Below are 17,902 nucleotides of genomic sequence, written 5' to 3'. Positions count from 1 at the left end.
TGGAAGAAACGTCATTGTGTTGATGAAGTGGGTATTGGGAAGCCTCTTCTTCCTTGCTCTTGTTTCCTGATTACTTCCTGACCATAAAGTGAACACCTTTGTTCCACATGTTCCCCTCCATGGTGTACTGCCTCACCAAAGACCCAAAGGCATGATCATGATCATGAACTGGAACTTCTAAAACTGAGAGCCAAAATAAACCTTTTTTCTTAATTAATTTATCTAGGTATTTATTACAGTAAGGGAAAACTGATTAATAAAAAAATGATGGTTTTATTACCTGTAGTTTCTGATAAAGGAGAACTTTCGTATCTTTCGTATCTTTTTTGTATCTTCAGTCATTCTTTGATTGATGGCCTTGCCTTTTGTATTCTGTCAGTCTCATGGCCTCATTCTAAATCAATGTCAATCCCAAAATAGGCCATGTTATTTGAAATTGTGTGTAGTTATGTTCCTAAGGCAAGAGTACTTATCCTAGGACCTGTGTTCAAGTTTTAGAGGATCCAGGAACAACCATATTATGCACATATGCAATTCTAGGAAGAAGGTCATGGAAACTTTCATTAAATTTTCATAGAGCTGGGTGTGGTGGCATATGCCTGTAATCCCAGCTATTTGGAAGGCTGAGGCAGAAGGATCACAAGTTCGAGGTCAGCCCTAGCACCTTAGCAGGAACCTAAGCAACTTAGTGAGACTCTGTCTCAAAATAAAAAACAAAAAGACTAGGGATGTAGCTCAGTGGTAAAGTTCCCCTGGGTTCAGTCCCCAGTACCAAATAAAGAAAAAAAAAAAGTTCTTATAAAAGTCTGCTGTGGTTGCATATGGTTTGTCCTACAGGGTTCATATTCTGATGGCTTTGTCCCCATGTAAGGATCTTGAGTTAGTGGAACCTTTGTAAGTCATGGGGACTAGTGGAAGATGGTTAGGTCATTGGGGATGCTGCCCTTGAAAAAGATTAGTGTAGTTGTTATGGAATCCTGATTAGTTCCTGAGAAGGGGATTGTTATAAGAGAGCAAGCCTGGCCCCTGAATCCTGTGCTGACTTCCTGTCTCATCATGTAGTCCCTTCTGTACATACTCCTGCCATTGTGATGTCATCCATCATGAGGCCCTTACTAGAGCAGAACAGATGTCATGCTCTTGGACACAGACACTATGAGCTAAATAAACCTCTTTTCTTTATACAGTATCTACCTTACATATAGCAGTGGGAAATGGACTAATACAAAGGTACATACTAAAATGAGGTTCTAAGGCAGTGTTCTCAGATGTTCCTTTTGGCTTCTTGATTTTCCTCCTTGTAATAATAGATAGGTATAGAGGAATGAACCCAAAAGGCAAGACTGAGAGCCATGATTTGTGGACCAGATAAGGAGGCATCATTATCCACATAAAGTATAATATTGAATAATTTAAATATTTTCCCCAAACTACTGGATTTATAGTATCACTAAAAATCACATTTGGAATTTTGCAAATTAAGATAATTCACAAAAAGAAAGTATCTATTTTCACAAATTATAGTATAGAAATATTTTAAGTGTAGAATTGCTATTGGTAACTGGTAGAGAATACTTGAAAAAGGAAAAATGGCTGGCTTGTAAGAATAGATCAGCACTAATCTGAGATGATGATTTGAGTTCAAAAGATGAATCTGTTCTTTACACATAAAGAGCCTTAGAGTAAGCCAAGTGTGGTGCTACATGCCTGTAATCCCAGCAGTTTGGAAGACTGAGGCAGGAGGATTGCAGGTTCAAAGTCAACCTTAGCAATTTAGCAAGATCCTCAGCAATTTAGTGAGACTCTGTCTCAAAATAAAAATAAATTAATTAAAAGGACTGAGGATATAGCTCATTGGTAAAGTGCCCCTGGGTTTAATACCTGGTATTATGTATTTTAAAAAAGGCACAGTGGTACAAATAATTCAAAGAAGTTACAATTAAAAGAGCCTTAGAGTAAGGAGCAGTCAAGTCTCAAAATTTTTTAAAAAATATATATTTTAATTGTAGTTGGACACAATATCTTTATTTTTATGTGGTGCTGAGAATCAAACCCAGTGCTTCATGCATGTTATGGGAGCACTCTACCACTGAGCCTCAGCCCCAGCCCTAACAATGTTTCCTCTAAGACCCTCCACTTCTATATAATTTACTTCTCTCTACTTTCTGCTCTAGAATTTAATTACCTAGTGGCCAGTAAATGATGCTATATTTATTCAGTTTACAAACATCAGTGAATAGTTCCCACTTAGTAGTGCTTGCTGTACTCATGGGTTCTATATCTATGTATTCCATAACCAAGTATGAATTGAAAATACTAAAAAAGAAAAAAAAAGTTGTAGTCTTATTGAACACAGACAGGCTTTTATTTCTTATTCCCTAAACAATACAACAGCTATTTGTGTAGCATTACATCATCTAGAGATGATTTAAAGTATATGGAAGAATACAAGATATTTAAGTATGCAGATTTTAGAATCTGAGGAGGTTCTGAAATCAATCTCCCAAAGACTCTTGAGGGATGACATAATTTTGCTTATTAAATCAGTTAGTCTGATTTACTAAATTAAATCAGAGTTTAATTAGTAAATCCCAGTTTACTAATTATGATTTTAACTATTAAATTTAACTTACTAATTAGTAAATCCCAGTTTATTAATTATGATTTTAACAGCTAAACTTAATTTACTAATTAGAGTAAAGTATAATTAATAGCTTAAATTAGCAGAGCCCAATCATCATTGGATGAATAAATTTATAACATTGAGTTTTTCCCTTTTTTTTTATACTCCATAAAAATGGATTGGTCGGGCTGGGATTGTGGCTCAGTGGTAGAGTGCTTACTTAGCATGCAATAAGGCACTGGGTTCAATCCTCAGCATCACATAAAAATAAAATACAGATATTGTGTCCACTATAAAACTAAACAACAAATAAAGGATTGTCACTTTTTTTCCTACTTTTTTTTTATTGGTGCATTATGTATATAATGGTGGAATTTATTTTTAACTATTTATGAGTTTTTACCTTTTTTAAATTTATGAGAATTATGATGTCTTTATATAAAAAACATGTGTTTATTGAGTGCATACTATGTATCAGGGATCCAGCAGTGAATAAGGCAGTAAACATGTTGTCTCTGGCTTGATGGAACCTTCAGTCTTGGGAGGAAGACAAATCAACCATTTCTATCCAGTGTAACAAGTGCTGCGGATAACCTTTGCCCTTGCTTTTTCATACTGTTTGGGTAAGATTCAACATCTACCCTCCACACGTGTCCATCTACTTATGTGTTTAGAAACCTTTCTTTAGAGTGTGTAGACTTCTCAGATTCCAGGACACCTTAGAAAAGAAAGGTAAAGAGTACAACCATTCTAAATTAGAACTTCCTTTTATTTTGGGTAGTCTGCTAGCTTCCAAGAGGGTATGTTTAACTTAAAATATGTTTTTCTATGTCTCTGACAAGACATCAGTGTTCAAAAGATATAATAGAATTTAGCATTATGTCCACCTAAAAAACTAATTTTATATATATATATATATATATATATACACACACACACACACACACACACACACACATATATTATGTATATACTAATTATATATTTACATATACACACACATACTCTCTCTTTTTAGTTGTTGATGGATCTTTATTTATTATTTAGCTTTATACTAGATAATAAAATAAACACCAAGGTAAGATACATGTAATCTGACTGTTTTACATGGCTCTTATAATAACTCATATTCTTTTCACAAGTTGAGGTGAGCACCATGGTCTCTACCACATTGCATCTTTGTAAATTTTTCTTAATGAAATTGGTAAATTTGAGAACTCTCAAAAAATAAAACAAAATTCCCAGAATTTTTTCATTTGTATGCAGTAAATTATTCCTCTAGATATAGATCTGTAGCATATCCTGATTCTCTTAGAATTGTAGCTTTTCTCTTTTTTGATCAGATACCTTCCATTAATAATTCTGGGGGCTGGGGATGTGGCTCAAGCGGTAGAGCGCTCGCCTGGCATGCGTGCGGCCTGGGTTCGATCCTCAGCACCACATACAAACAAAGATGTTGAGTCCGCCGAAAACTAAAAAATAAATAAATAAATATTTTTTTAAACAAATGATAATTCTGATTTTTAAGTAGTCTTTAAGTTGGACAGCTCCTGAGAACTTTCTTTCTGGTTGTCTGATGTTTGGTTCTTGGTGCCATCTGTTTTGTCCCTAGTGTGCCCTAAATACTGAGAATACACTTGCCTAGAATTTGGAGGATCTTATTCTCATAGAATACCCCTTAGGGGACTGGGGTTGGCTCACCTAGCATAGGCGGGGCACTAGGTTCCATCCTCAGTGCCACATAAAAATAAAAATAAAGGTACTTTGTCCAACTACAACTAGAACAAAACATTAAAAAAAAAAAAAAAGAATACCCCTTAGTCTGACTATCTTCTTTTTGCATATGGAGAAACCATGGCCCTAGAAAATTTAAGTGACTTTGTTAAGGTCATACTCAACACAGTCTGGAGGAAGCCAAATTTCCTCCTGATTCTGTGTCCACGTTTTTTTTGTTTTGTTTTGTTTTATATGTGTGTGTGTGTGTGTGTGTGTGTGTGTGTGTCTAGTTGTTGATATATCTTTATGTATTTATTTATTTATATGTGCTGAAAATGGAACCCAGTGCCTCACACACGCTAGGCAAACACTCTACCACTGAGCTACAGCCCTAGTCTCCTCCACTGCTTAATGACTAGGTAATCAACCAACAGTGTTCCTTATTACCCAGATGCCTGAACTTGTTGAGAAATAGCAAGTTTTCATAAATTTTATATCAGACTTTATTTTTGCACAGTTAAGGTAAAAAAGAACTTTGAAGCCCCGATGAAAATGTCTGAATTTCTTTTTTAGAGACAAGAACCTAATGGAGTTTTCTGGGTACAATAGTGCATGCATATAACCCTAGCTACTCAGGAGGCTGAGGCATGAGGATTGTAAGTTCAAGGCCAGCCTGGGCATTTTAGCAAGACCCTGTCTCAAAATTAAAAAATTAAAAGAAAGGGACCGCTGGGAGGGAGGAGGGGAGGGGCAAGGGAAATACTAGGGAATTCTATTGGCCAAATTACATTGTGATATTGTGTGCATGTATGAATATGTAACAATGAATCTCACCATTGTGTACAACTGCTGAGGCAGGAGGACAGAGATTGAGGCCAGCCTTGGCAACTTTGCAAGACCCTTTCTCAAAAAAAAAAAAATCACAACAAAACAAAATACACACAACTGGGGATGTAGCTCAATGGTAAAGAAACTCTTGACTTCAATCCCCAGTGCCAGTGAAGTAGAGGTGGGGGAAGCAAGAACTTAGTGGAGTTTAATAACTCCTGAAGCTTGATACTGATATATCCACAGCAGAAGTTCCATTTGTAGATAATTGGTAACAGAAAATACAAGCTTGAAGCAAAGTATTAGTAATCTTTGTGTATATCTCAATTATGTATTTCAAATATGTTATCTGAGATAAAATGCCTATATGTGTATTTATATATTTTGTGTTTTTTTAAATATTTATTTTTTAGTTTTAGCTGAACATAATATCTTTATTTTATTTTTATGTGGTGCTAAGAATTGAACCCAGTTCCCCATGCATGCCAGGCAAGCGCTCTGCCACTTGAGACACATCCCCAGCCCCGTATTTATATATTTGATATTCATATATCTCACATCCCTATTTGAGTGTCTTAGAATTTTAAAACTAACTTTATTAATGTATAATTTGTATATAATGACATGCACCAATTTTAAGTCCATATGATTTGTGACTACCACCACAATCATGAGCTGCCAGAACATTTCTGTCATCTACCACAATTCCTTAATGCCCCTGGCAGCAAATCTCTTTCCTTACCTCCTGTGCTTCCCAACCACTGATCTGCTTTCTGTCACTATCATATTGCCTTTTTTATGATATAATATGAATGGAATCATTGTGAATGTAATATTTTATATCTGATTTATTTCATTAGGAAAAATTATTTTGTAATTCATCTGTGTTTTGCATATATCAACAATTTCTTTTTATTGCTGAGTACTATTTGATGGTATGGTTACACACAATTTGTTTATCTATTCTGCAATTGATGGACATTTGGATTAGCTCCAGGTTTTGACTGTTATTAATAAAGCTCCCATTAACATTTTTTTTTTGGGGGGGGGGATTGAACTCAGGGACACTGAACCAGTGAGCCACATCCCCAGCCCTTTTTTGTATTTTATTTAGAGTCAGGATCTCACTACTGAGTTGCTTAGTGCCTCACTTTTGCTGAGGCTGGCTTTGAACTCTGGATCCTTCTGCCTCAGCCTCCAGAGCCACTGGGATTACAGGTGTGCATGTCTGTGCTAGCCCATTAACATTTGAGTAGAAGTCTGCATGGCCATTTGTTTTTTGTTTTCTTAGGTAAATACCTGGGAGTGGAATTTCTGGGTCATATGGTAAATATATATTTTACTTAATAAGAAACCACCAGACTGATTCCCACAGTAACTATTTTATTTCACGTTTCCCCTCCCAGGTATGATTATTCCAAATATTTTACCTCTATGTCAATACTTGGTATGTTTATCTTTCTAATTTTGGCTGTCCTAATAGATATGTATTGGTATCTCACCATAATTTTAATTTGCATTTTCCTAATATTCATGATGGTAAGCATCTTTTCATGTACTGACCAGCCATTTATGTCTTTAGAGAAATGTTTGAATTTAAGTTTAGTTTAGTTTGGGTTGGTTTTGTATAAGAGATTGAATCCAGGGTCCCTTACCCATTGAGCCAAATCCCCAGCCCTTTTTTTTTAAAAAAAATTTTTTTAATTTAAAGACAGGGTCTCTCTAAGTTGCTGAGGCCCTCGCTAAGTTGCTGTGGCTGGCTTTGAACTCACGATCCTCCTGCCTCAACCTCCCCAGTTGCTGGGATTATAGGTTTGTGCCACCGTGCCCAGCCAAGTTGTTCCTTTTTTATATGATATTCTATGTACAGGTCCTTTTTCAGCAATATGTTTTGCAGATATTTTCTCCTTTTCTATACCATGCCTTTTTTTTTCTTTTTCTTTTTCATTAAGAGTTTTTCAGGGGCTGGGGTTGTGGCTCAGTGGTAGTGCGCTTGCCTAGCATGCATGATACACCGGGTTTGATTCTCAGCACTACATACAAATAAATAAAATAAAGGTCCATCAACAACCATATATATATATAAAGAGTTTTTCAGAGTACAAGTTTTAATAGTCTAACTTACCATTTTTTTTATAGTTTGAACTTTTTGTATCATAAGAAATCTACCTAATCAGAGATCACAAAGATTGTCATCTGTGCTTCCCTTCAGAAATCTTATTATCTTAGCTCTTTAAAAAAATTTTATTTTTAGTTGTAGATGGACACAATACCTTTATTTTGTTTGTTTTTATGTGGTACTGAGGATTGAACCCAGTGGCTCACACATGCTAGGCAAGCCCTCTACCACTAAGCTACAACTCCAGCCCTTATCTTAGCTCTTAATAATACATTTTTAGTTTTTGTTTATCATAGAGGAAAGATTTCTTTTTGCTACTGGGAATTGAACCCAGCGGTGCTTTACTACTGAGCTACATCCCTAGCCCTCATTACTTTTTATTTGGACATGGTCTTACCAAGGTTCTTAGGGCCTTGCTAAGTTGCTGAGCCTGGCTTTGAATTCGAGATCCTCCTACCTCAGCCTCCCCAGTCATTGGGATTACATGCATGTGCCAACACACCTGGCTATCATGGAGGAAAGAATTAAGGGTCATTGTTTTGCACATTAGATATCTAATTGTTTGTTCTAGAAATATCTAATGTAGAAAATACTTAATATTAAAAATATTTAATTTAAAAAACTATCCTTGCCTTATTGACTACATATATATATATATATGAATATTAGTGTTAAGTATACATATGTGTATATGCCTATATATCAGGCTATTTCTGGATTCTCCGTCTTGTTCAATTCACCTACCTGTATGTCTATATGCCAAAACACACTGTCTTGATGATGACTGTAGTTTTACAGTAAACCTTGAAATTACTGTACATTCTCCATTTTAATTCTTCTTTTCAAAGTAGTTTTGACTTTTCTAGGTCTTCTGCATTTTCAGACAAATTTTAGAACCAGTTTGGCAATTTCAACAAGAGTCTGCTGGGATTTTGACTAGGATGTGTTTAATGAATAGATGGATTTGGGGAAAATTGATATCTGTTTTCAAGTCACAGTATTATTAAGATATCTGGGCTTTGATTTTGGATATATATTATATTTTTAATACTCAGGAAGGCAATTTAAATGGTTTTGTATTCTTATTAACATTCTCTGAAGATGCTGAGGAGGAATTTTGAACATTTTCCCCAACTTCCCTTTATGTGAATAAATAAAGGTTTTTAGCAGACAATGTAAGACCAATTCTCAGATTCGGTTCCTTTTTGGCCGGGAGGGGAAGGGCAGAAGAATAAAAGAAGGAAAGTAACTTAAGAACTTTATATCTGTTAAACCCTGGACAACCACTAATATTGCTTATCTGATTTTAAGGCCAGATCTTATTATCATCCCATAAAAGTAATGTCATCTTCTAGGCCAATACTTCTCAAACTGTGGTTTCTGGGACCATCAGCATCAACCGAGACTTGTTAGAAATGCAGGTTCTCCAGGTCTGTCCCAGACCTGCTAAATCATAAACACTTCCTCTGATTCTGCAGAAGTTAGAGAACTGTCGGGTTTTTTTTAGGAGTTAAGAATGACCTCTTGTTCCTTGGTGCAGAACACCTGGGGAGACTTGAGAACTAACTCTCTGGAAGATAAATCTTTATCAAGATAGAAATCTAGAAAAAGAGATTTTAAAAAAATTTTAAATTTGTTTTAATGAGTCATATATGACAGTCGAATGCACTTTGATACATCATAAACAATGAAGTATAATTTCTCCGTCTTCTCGTTTTATATGATGCAGAATGCCACCAGTCCTATAGTTATATATGTACATAGGGTAATAATGTCTGATTCATTCTGCTCTCCTTTCAAAAGAGATGTTAAGGGCTGGGGTGTAGCTCTGTAGTAGAGCACTTGCCTAGCATGCACAAGGCCCTGGCTTTGTTCCACAGCACCAGAACCACTGCAAATAAGAGAGAACATATCTGGTATCGCCTTTTTTTTTTTCCCTTTTAGGGAAGACAGGAGGCAGAAGAGTTAAAACATAAGCCCTTGGCTTATTGGAAAAATAAAAATCTATAAATTAAGTTTTTTAAAAAAATTTTTAGACGTTGATGGACCTTTATTTTATTCATTTATTTCTATGTAGTGCTGAGAATCGAACCCTGTGCCTCACACTTGCTAGGCAAACGCTCTACCACTGAGCCACAACCCCAGCCCTAAATTGTTTTTTGAAATCTCAATTTACTGTAATTATTTTCTGTTGACCATTCTTAGTAAATACCAGATGTTTTGAGTATTGTACATGATTGCTGCTTCTAGAATTCTACTTTAAAGGAAAAAAATGACAGTGAAATAGCTAAAACTCTATTGCTATTTGAAAATGTTGGAATATTTTAAAAGATACATAATTGAAATTATTGCCTGGTAACAGAACCACTGCCTTTTCTGTATTTTAACAGAAATTCTAGTGAAGAGAAGCAAATCTCTTACACTGGGTTTTTGTTACAGCTAGTCCTCCTCAATTTGTGACGGTAGAAGAACTCCTAGAGACAGCGAAAGGAGTCACCAACATGGCTCTAGCCCATGAAATTGCAGTAAACAGAGACTTTCAGATTAAACCAGTTGAATTACCGGAAGGCAGGTAAGATGGTTACTGGGTTACCTCGTTTAGTAGAACACTGACTTTTCTCAGTTTTGAAAATCATTCCTAGAGTTGATGCCAATGTATTCAAGTACATTTTCCTTTCATACATTATTGCTAAAAATTATTCCTATATTAGAAATTACTAGAGTTGAAAGTGAATCTCAAGGCCACTAATGCTGCAAAATGCAAATTGAGGGGCCTGGGGGTGTGGCTCAGTGGTGAAGCGCTTGCCTAGCACTTGTGAGGCACTGGGTTCATTCTCAGCATCACATAAAAATAAATACATAAAATAAAGGTATTGTGCCCATCTACAACTAAAAAATTTTTTTAAAAATGCAAATAAAGGATCTAGAAAGCTGTGAAAACCTTTCATGTCAGCTTTGTCCTACAGTTGGCTTTAGCATCCCATCTGGGTTTTCATTGCACCAGTTCCTTCATTTCTTGGTGACTGTCCCATTGCACTATGGTTATTGGTTTCCTTGCATTTTTCACCAGATTGTAAACTCCATGATGACAAGGATGTTGGGTTATTCTCTCTCTCCCTAGTGTCTGGCACATATAATTTTTTATTGAATCTAAAATTCTATTGATTGTAAGGTGTACCTTATTGTCATAAGAAGAAACACTATCCATTATAATTGTAAAAATGCCATTGAGTTTAAGAAAAATCATATTTCAGAGACGTTAAAATGCAAAAAAAAATTGTTTTAGAATCAAGGGAATAGGAGTGTAGGTGCTCTTCTTTCAAAACAGTTCATTGATGATGGACTCTCAATGGATATGTCTGTAATTCTCTTGGCCTGTTCTTCGTGGTCTCGGGTGGATACTGCAGCTCCTAAGCCTCCCAATATACACCAGCATTCCAGGCAAGAGGGAAAGGTTGGGTAGGCTAAGGTTCTCCTTTTGTTAGGAAGGAATATTATTCTTTGGAGGCGTGAGGCAGATATTTCCTGTTTTTTGGTAGTTAGATTTGGTCACATGCTTCCCCAGCTATGCGTTTGAGAAAGTTAAACCAGGCAAAAGGAGTGGAACTGCTATGGTTGGCTTATTAGATCACTTTCTTAAATTCGTTCCTAGGTAGAGTCATTGCTGTCAAACTGTAAAATGCTAGGATTCTGATTAGATGGCTGCTGGGTTGGTGAGCTATCGCATCACCTATAGGAAGCTTCTAATTATGACGTTAGGGATATTTCTTATATATTTGCAAAGATAGTGCTATTTCACATTAACAATGAAGTATAGGTGGGCTGGGAATGTAGGTCATTGGTATAGTGTACTTAGTGTTCGTGAAGCCTAGGTTTCCATCCCCAGCACCACAGGGGGAAGAAAAAAAGAATTGTTTTACTGTCAAGATTGATTTTAACAAGTCATTGACTATAAGTTCTTATAGTTTGATACTTAAACTGTTGTCCCAGATGTTATTGGGAAATAGGATATTTTTGGAACTAAAGCTTTACCACCGTTTATATGCTGAATTAACTGCTTAATTATACGTATCTTGGGAAACCAATATTGGGGAATTAAAAATATTCACTCTGAATTTTCCAATAGTCTTTTTTTTTTTTGGCGGGGGAGGGTACCAGGGCACTCTGGGGTACTCAACCACTGAGTTATATCCTTGGCTTTTTTTGGTATTTTACTTAGAGACAGTGTCTTATTGAGTTGCTTAGCACCCTCACTGTTGCTGAGGCTGGCTTTGAGCTTGCGATCCTCCTGCCTCAGCCTCCTGAGCCACTGGGATTACAGGCGTATGCCACCACACCTAGCTCCAGTAGTCTTGTTATTATTAAATGCCATTAATTGGATTAATGTTGGCTACCAAATTAGTTGGAAGTTATTCTTCCTAATGAGGCACATACTGAAAAAAAAATCAAACTAAAAATAATGTCAGCTGACACTATGGTGCATGGCTATAATCCTATCTGCTTGGGAGGGTGAGACAGGAGGATTGCAAGTTTGAGGGCAGCCTGTATTATTTAGCAAGACCCTGTCTCAAAATAAAATAAAAAGGGCTGGGGATATAGGTCAGTGGAACAGATTGCTTGCCTAACTTGCAAGAGGCCCTGGGTCCGATCCCTTGTACTACAAAATAAATGAATAAATAAATATGTAAAAATAGATTATGTCATCAAGTATATCTGCGAGGTTTTTTTCTTGAGTCTTATATTAAGATTTGTTACCCTAGGATTTGTGATTTTTGAAAATTGTTTGAAATTCAGGTATTTTGTTTTTTGATTCTCCCCCCACCTCATCATCTCCAGCTTGGAGAAGAAAGTAAAGGAGATTGTACATAAAGCTTTTTGGGATTGCTTGAGTTGCCAGTTGAGTGAAGACCCCCCGACATATGACCATGCCATCAAACTAGTAGGAGAGATCAAAGAGGTGAGATGAAGTACTTAGCAGTGCTTATTCAATCTCTTTTCATTACTGTGCCAGAGACTTTAAAGAAATTGACAGATCAAGAAGTTAAATTACCTGCGGAATGTGAATTGAGTATTTTTGGCTTAGTGTCCTTGTTAAAAAAAATTTTTAAGCAAATCATGGTAACCTGAAGGTATTATTACTCTTGTAAACATAGGGAAAATTTCATTTTGAAAATAACAGAATAATTTAAAGACAACAAAAGTTATTTTACAAAATTTTACAAAATGTGTTATTTATAAATTTTTAATAGATTTGGGCACATTCAATTTATATTGGCCAAAAAGTGATTTAGATTTTGAGATAGAGAAGGCTTTAAGTGAGAGAGATCTTTTTTTTTTTTTTTTTTTTTCCTGTGCCTTTAGCTGTAGTATCAAAGAAGAAATATATCTGTGGAAGCTGAAATTGATGGTTGCTTCACAGAGTCACATTAATAAATGTGTTTTCCTACTGTAATAGTTTTTTCTTGTATCCAGGTGATGGCTACTTAGAGCTGAAATAGAAGTTTAAATAGCTACTCTAAATAATGTAAGCAGTTTTGGGGGTAATTTTTTTTTTTTAGTAAGAGGTTAAAATATGTACAACATACAGTAGCAATTGGTAAGCCTTTATTTAACTTAGATAGTCATAAATTCTTTTATGTTTAATAAAAAGTTATGTTTAAGAAATTTTGATTCAATTTAACTGTGTTCTCTTGTAGACACTCTTGTCTTTCTTGCTGCCTGGTCACACTAGATTGAGAAACCAAATAATAGAAGTCTTGGATTTGGATCTGATAAAACAGGAAGCAGAGAATGGGGCCCTAGACATTTCTAAGCTGGCAGAATTCATTATTGGCATGATGGGAACGCTGTGTGCACCTGTTCGAGATGAAGAAGTTGAGAAACTAAAAGACATTAAAGAAATAGTGCCCCTTTTCAGGTATGAAAATGTGTTGAACACTCTCAGTGCACCTAAGTGTAAAACCTGTTTTCAGATTTAAATTCCTGAAGTCTAGGTTCTCAGTCATTAAAAACAAATTTTTTTTTAAAGCAAACATTATCTAAAATGTAGTAAAGTAGGAAGAAGGAAGAAATTCATCCATAAATTTACCATTTAGAGTCATAATCATTATTTTCAGTTTGAAATATCTGTGTCTTATATATAGTGATACATTGGGTTTTCATTTATAATGATAAATAATTTTTATGATATATAAAAATTTTATAATTATAAATGAATAGATTTAATTATTTATATATCATTCTCTCAGTATTTTATTTTGAAAAATTCCAAAGCTGCAGGACAATTGCAAAAATAGGATAAGCAACACAGGCATATCCTTCATGGAGATCTGCCAGTTCTTCACAGTCACATTTGCTTAATCTTTTTATATATACATGAGTATGTGTGGACATTCTTTTATATATTTAAACTGTAGCCAAGAAATTAAAAGAAATTTTACATTAATATAATCCTTTAGTGGGCTGGGGTTGTGGCTCAGAGGTAGAGCACTCGCCTAGCATGCATGAGGCATTGGGTTCGATCCTCAGCACCACATAAAAATAAAATAAAGGTATTGTGTCCATCCACAACTAAAAAATAAAAGTTTAAAAAAGTAATTCTATTAACACATGCATTAACATGTAGTCCATATTAAGTTCTTCTAGTTTTTTGAATATTCCTTTTTTTTTGTCTTTTAGGGGGGCAGGGATAGTACCAAGGGCTTCACGTATGTTAGGCGAGTACTATACCATTAAGCTAAGCCTCCAACCCTCTGAATATTTAATTTTAAATATATGTGATTGTGATAAAATTTTTACAATTTCTATGCTAATATAGGTAAAGGAGTGACATGTGGCTGCCTGCTGCCCGAGAATCTGACTTTTGGTTAACTGCTTAGCTCAGTTTTTCTGTAAATAGATAAAAATATTATGTATCAAAATCATACTAGACATAATTGCTTAGGGGAAGTTGATCTCTGATTTATAATTTGATGTGGACTGAAAGATATGGTAATGAACTATAAAAGGGGATGGGTAACCATCTTTTGGATTTCCCTGAATGGGGTAACTTTTATAACTTGGCATGTCCCTCCTAGGAAACCTCAAAGCCATGCTGTAGAGTTGTTATAAACCATAACAACTTCAGTTGGATGTGGTGGCACACGCCTGTAATTCTAGTGTCTTGGGAGGCTGAGGCAGGAGGGTCATAAATTCAAGGCCAGCCTCAGCCTAAGCAACTTAGTGAGACCCTCCTCAAAAAATAAAACTAAAAAGGGTGGGGTTGTAGCTTACTGGTAAGGGATAAAGAACTCTGGGTTTAATCCCTAGTAACTGCCACCCCTTCCACCCCCAACAAAAAAGAAAGAAAGAAAAAATAAATTGGCTTCTCTGGGACATGAGACTTTTGAGCTAGGTGAATACACACTGCTGAAGTGGCTCTCCTCACATATGAGTGGTCAGCTTGTGGTTGTGACTGTAATTCTTGCTGAAGAATATGCTTGATGCCTCCCTACAGGCAAACTATGAATAGATGATGCCAAAGGTGGCCATGTGAGTCAGAATGTTCAATTGAACATAAGAAGACCCCTGGTGGGCATTGCAGGTATAATTTAACATCATACCCTAATCATTTCACTTATTTTAAATTTTTTTTTAGAGAGAGAGAGAGAGAGAATTTTTTATTATTTAACTTTTTTTAGTTTTCAGTGGACACAACATCTTTATTTTACTTTTTATGTGGTGCTGAGGATCGAACCCAGTGCCTCGCGGATGCCAGATGAACGCGCTACTGCTTGAGCCACATCCCTAGCCCACTTAATTTTTTTTATTGAAAGCTTTATTGAGATACTTGTACATTCACATGGACATTCAAGACATAATACAATTAATGCAGTTTCCCCCAAGGGTACCCTTTTGCAGAGCTGTAGTATAATATGACAACCAGGATATTGACGTTGGTACAGTCCACTGATTTTATTTGGATTTTCTGTTTTACTTATACTCCTTTATGCATATATGTATATTAATTTTAATACAATTTGATCACCTGTGTAAGTTTGTGTATCCCCCACTACAGTCAAGATATTGAACAGTTCCAGTACCATGAGGATTTCTCTCATCATCCTTTTATAACTAACTTATATGATTTTTTAATACTCTCCATAAGCATTGCTAAATCTCCCTTTTCACAGAGATTATATGTAATTATTAACAATTCAATTCTACAATGAAAATCTTCATGCACAGAACTTTTTTTCTGTATTTTAGGTTTTTCCCTAAAGATCATTTCTTTTTTCCTTTTTTTAGGGGGAGGTCCCAGGGATTAAACCTAGGGGCGCTTTACCACTGAGCCACATCCCCAGCTTTTTTTTTTTTTTTTTTTTTTTTTTAATATTATTTAGAGACAAAAGTTTTGCCAAGTTGCTGAAGCTGGCCTTGAACTCATGATCCGCCTGCCTCAGCTTCCCTGAGATTACATGAGTGTGCCACCATGCCCGGCTAAGATCATTTCTTAAATGGGATTACTCTGTCAGGGTCTGAGTTATTTTAAGAGATTCTCATTGCATTTTTTTAAACATTTATTTTTTAGTTGTAGTTGGACCAATACCTTTGTTTTATTTATTTATTTTTATTTGGTGCTGAGATCGAATCAAGGCCTTGCATGTGCCAGGCGAGCACTCTACCCCTGAGCCACAGCCCAGCCCTCTCCTTGCATTTTACTACAAAATTGCTTTCCGAAAGTTTTGTAAGAAAAAAGGTGTTGTTTCATTTCCAGCTTTATGAAAGAGAACAGAGAGCAGATCTTCTCTCATTTGTTCAGTATATACAGAAATGCCCTGCATTGCAAGATTACATCAAACCTCAGAAAGAGCATTGAAGAACTAAGATACAGTTATTGATTGTTGCTTCTTTGTTTGTTTGTTTGTCCCTCTTATGTGATAGGCTTGGTGCTGGACATTAGAAGTAAACTAGTAAGAATTTGCAGTCAGGCCAAGATAAATGCAAAAATTCTGAAAAAAGAGTCTTTGGGGGGAAATATCAGAGTAAACTCAAATTCCTACCATAAAATAAAAGGGTCTGGGGAGGCTGACACTTGAGGAGAAACTGTGATTTAGTGAGACTCTGTTTCAAAATAAAATTTACAAAAGGACTGCAGATTTGTATAGCTCAGGGGTAAAGTGCCTCTGGGTTCTATCTTCAGTACTTAAGCAAACAAATGAAAACAAAACATTGTATGAGCACAAAACCTACTTGGGGTTATTGCCAGTCCACAGGCCACCCAATGGGCAATTTCTGATGGCCTCTGGTTTCCGGTGGGTGGATTCACAGAACTGCTAGGAATGCTTGTCTGAGAGAGAAAACTTCAGAATAGTAGCCTGCCTTGTGGATATGGGAGATAAACATAATAATGGAGGGAAAGGGAAAAGGTTTTATTGGTTTTTTTTTTTTGGTAGGGGGGGGTTGAACCCAGAGGCGCTTTACCATTGAGCCACATCCCCAGCCCTTTTTATTTTTTATTTTGAAACAGGGTCTCACTAAGTTTCTGAGGCTGGCCTTGAACTTGTGATCCTCCTGACTCAGCCTCTAGAGTTGTTGGAATTACCCCACTGTGTCTGGTTAAGATTTTAATTTTTCCTCAAATTGTGCATCCTATCTCATAGATAATTCATGTGTAGGTAAGTTTATAATGTAATGTATAGTTCATTCCAAAGGATATCAGGAGACTTTTGAGAACATTTGATCTTACTCTACTTCTCTGTAAGTCACAACTTAACCTGTATCTTGGTTTTAAACTACTTCCTGCAAGTAGGCACTTAGCAGCTCTTGGCATGTTTCAAGAGTGGCTGTGGTACATGACAGGCAGGATGAAAGGCATCCTTGGCCTCAGGTCAGGGCTGTCCACTGGGTACAATCAAAGTATGAACTAGCAATTGATGCCACCAGAAATGGGACATGAAACATCCCCTAAAACTAAGAAGTACTGGGGTAAGAGGAAAGGAGCAAGGAGAGAGTTAATTTTCTTTCTATCCTAAGAAAATGAAATAACCTACTTGAAAGTGAAAACAGGGTAGCGAACCTACTCCTCCTCTTGCGTCTTGGGCTCTGTCCTTCCTCTGTGGTTGCCAGGAGGGCTGACCCAGAACCACGGTACATGTCTCTGCTGGAAAGGCAGTATGGGGAGGTTCAGGGACACAGTATGAAGGGTAAGGACAGAAAACAGCTTAAAAATTTGCCAAAAACTAAAAAAAAAAAATTAAAAAATATTCTCTCTCTCTCTCTCTCTCTCTCTCAAACTCAAAAAAATTTTTTTTGCAGTATTTTCATACATTATTTATATTTGTGTTTTCTAAATTTGTTTTTCTTAATTTACTTTTCTCATTATTTTCTAAACTTTTCTTGCTGTCCTTTCTTTTTCTGGTACCAAACATTGAACCCAGAGGGGATTAACCATTGAGCCACATCCACAGAACTTTTTGTTTTTTATTTTGAGACAGGGTCTCGCAAAGTTTTTTAGGGACTTTCTAAGTTGCTGAGGCTGGCCTTGAACTTGGGATCCTCCTGTCTCTGCCTCCTTAGTCACTGGAATTACAGGTGTGCTCCCGGCTCACTTCTGTTTCTTTAAAGTGTTTGTACTT

At 36.1% G+C, this 17,902-nt stretch overlaps 1 protein-coding gene across 16 annotated transcripts in view; it reads left to right on the top strand.

Annotated features, from left to right (window-relative positions):
• The window catches only part of Tcp11l1 (t-complex 11 like 1), a 45,665-nt gene that overhangs the window by 5,198 nt on the left and 22,565 nt on the right, over positions 1 to 17,902 (top strand). For 12 of the 16 annotated variants that reach the window (XR_013437634.1, XM_040284542.2, XM_040284537.2 and 9 more), the window contains 3 exons: positions 9,726 to 9,858; positions 12,123 to 12,243; positions 12,983 to 13,203. Coding sequence is in view for 15 of the 16 variants with exons in the window: in XM_040284542.2 (XP_040140476.1) it covers positions 9,726 to 9,858; positions 12,123 to 12,243; positions 12,983 to 13,203 (475 nt within the window). In the remaining variant the exon portion in view is untranslated. Of the gene's footprint in view, positions 1 to 3,101; positions 3,247 to 6,281; positions 6,386 to 9,676; positions 9,859 to 12,122; positions 12,244 to 12,982; positions 13,204 to 17,902 lie in introns of those variants that run through there. The other 4 variants (XM_040284544.2, XM_078046279.1, XM_021727825.3 and 1 more) reach the window with 4 other exon arrangements.

This window comes from Ictidomys tridecemlineatus, chromosome 4 (genome assembly GCF_052094955.1).
Source record: "Ictidomys tridecemlineatus isolate mIctTri1 chromosome 4, mIctTri1.hap1, whole genome shotgun sequence".
Lineage (NCBI taxonomy): Eukaryota > Metazoa > Chordata > Mammalia > Rodentia > Sciuridae > Ictidomys > Ictidomys tridecemlineatus.
Note: the sequence above shows the minus strand (reverse complement) of the source record. Positions and strands in the feature narration are given on the sequence as shown.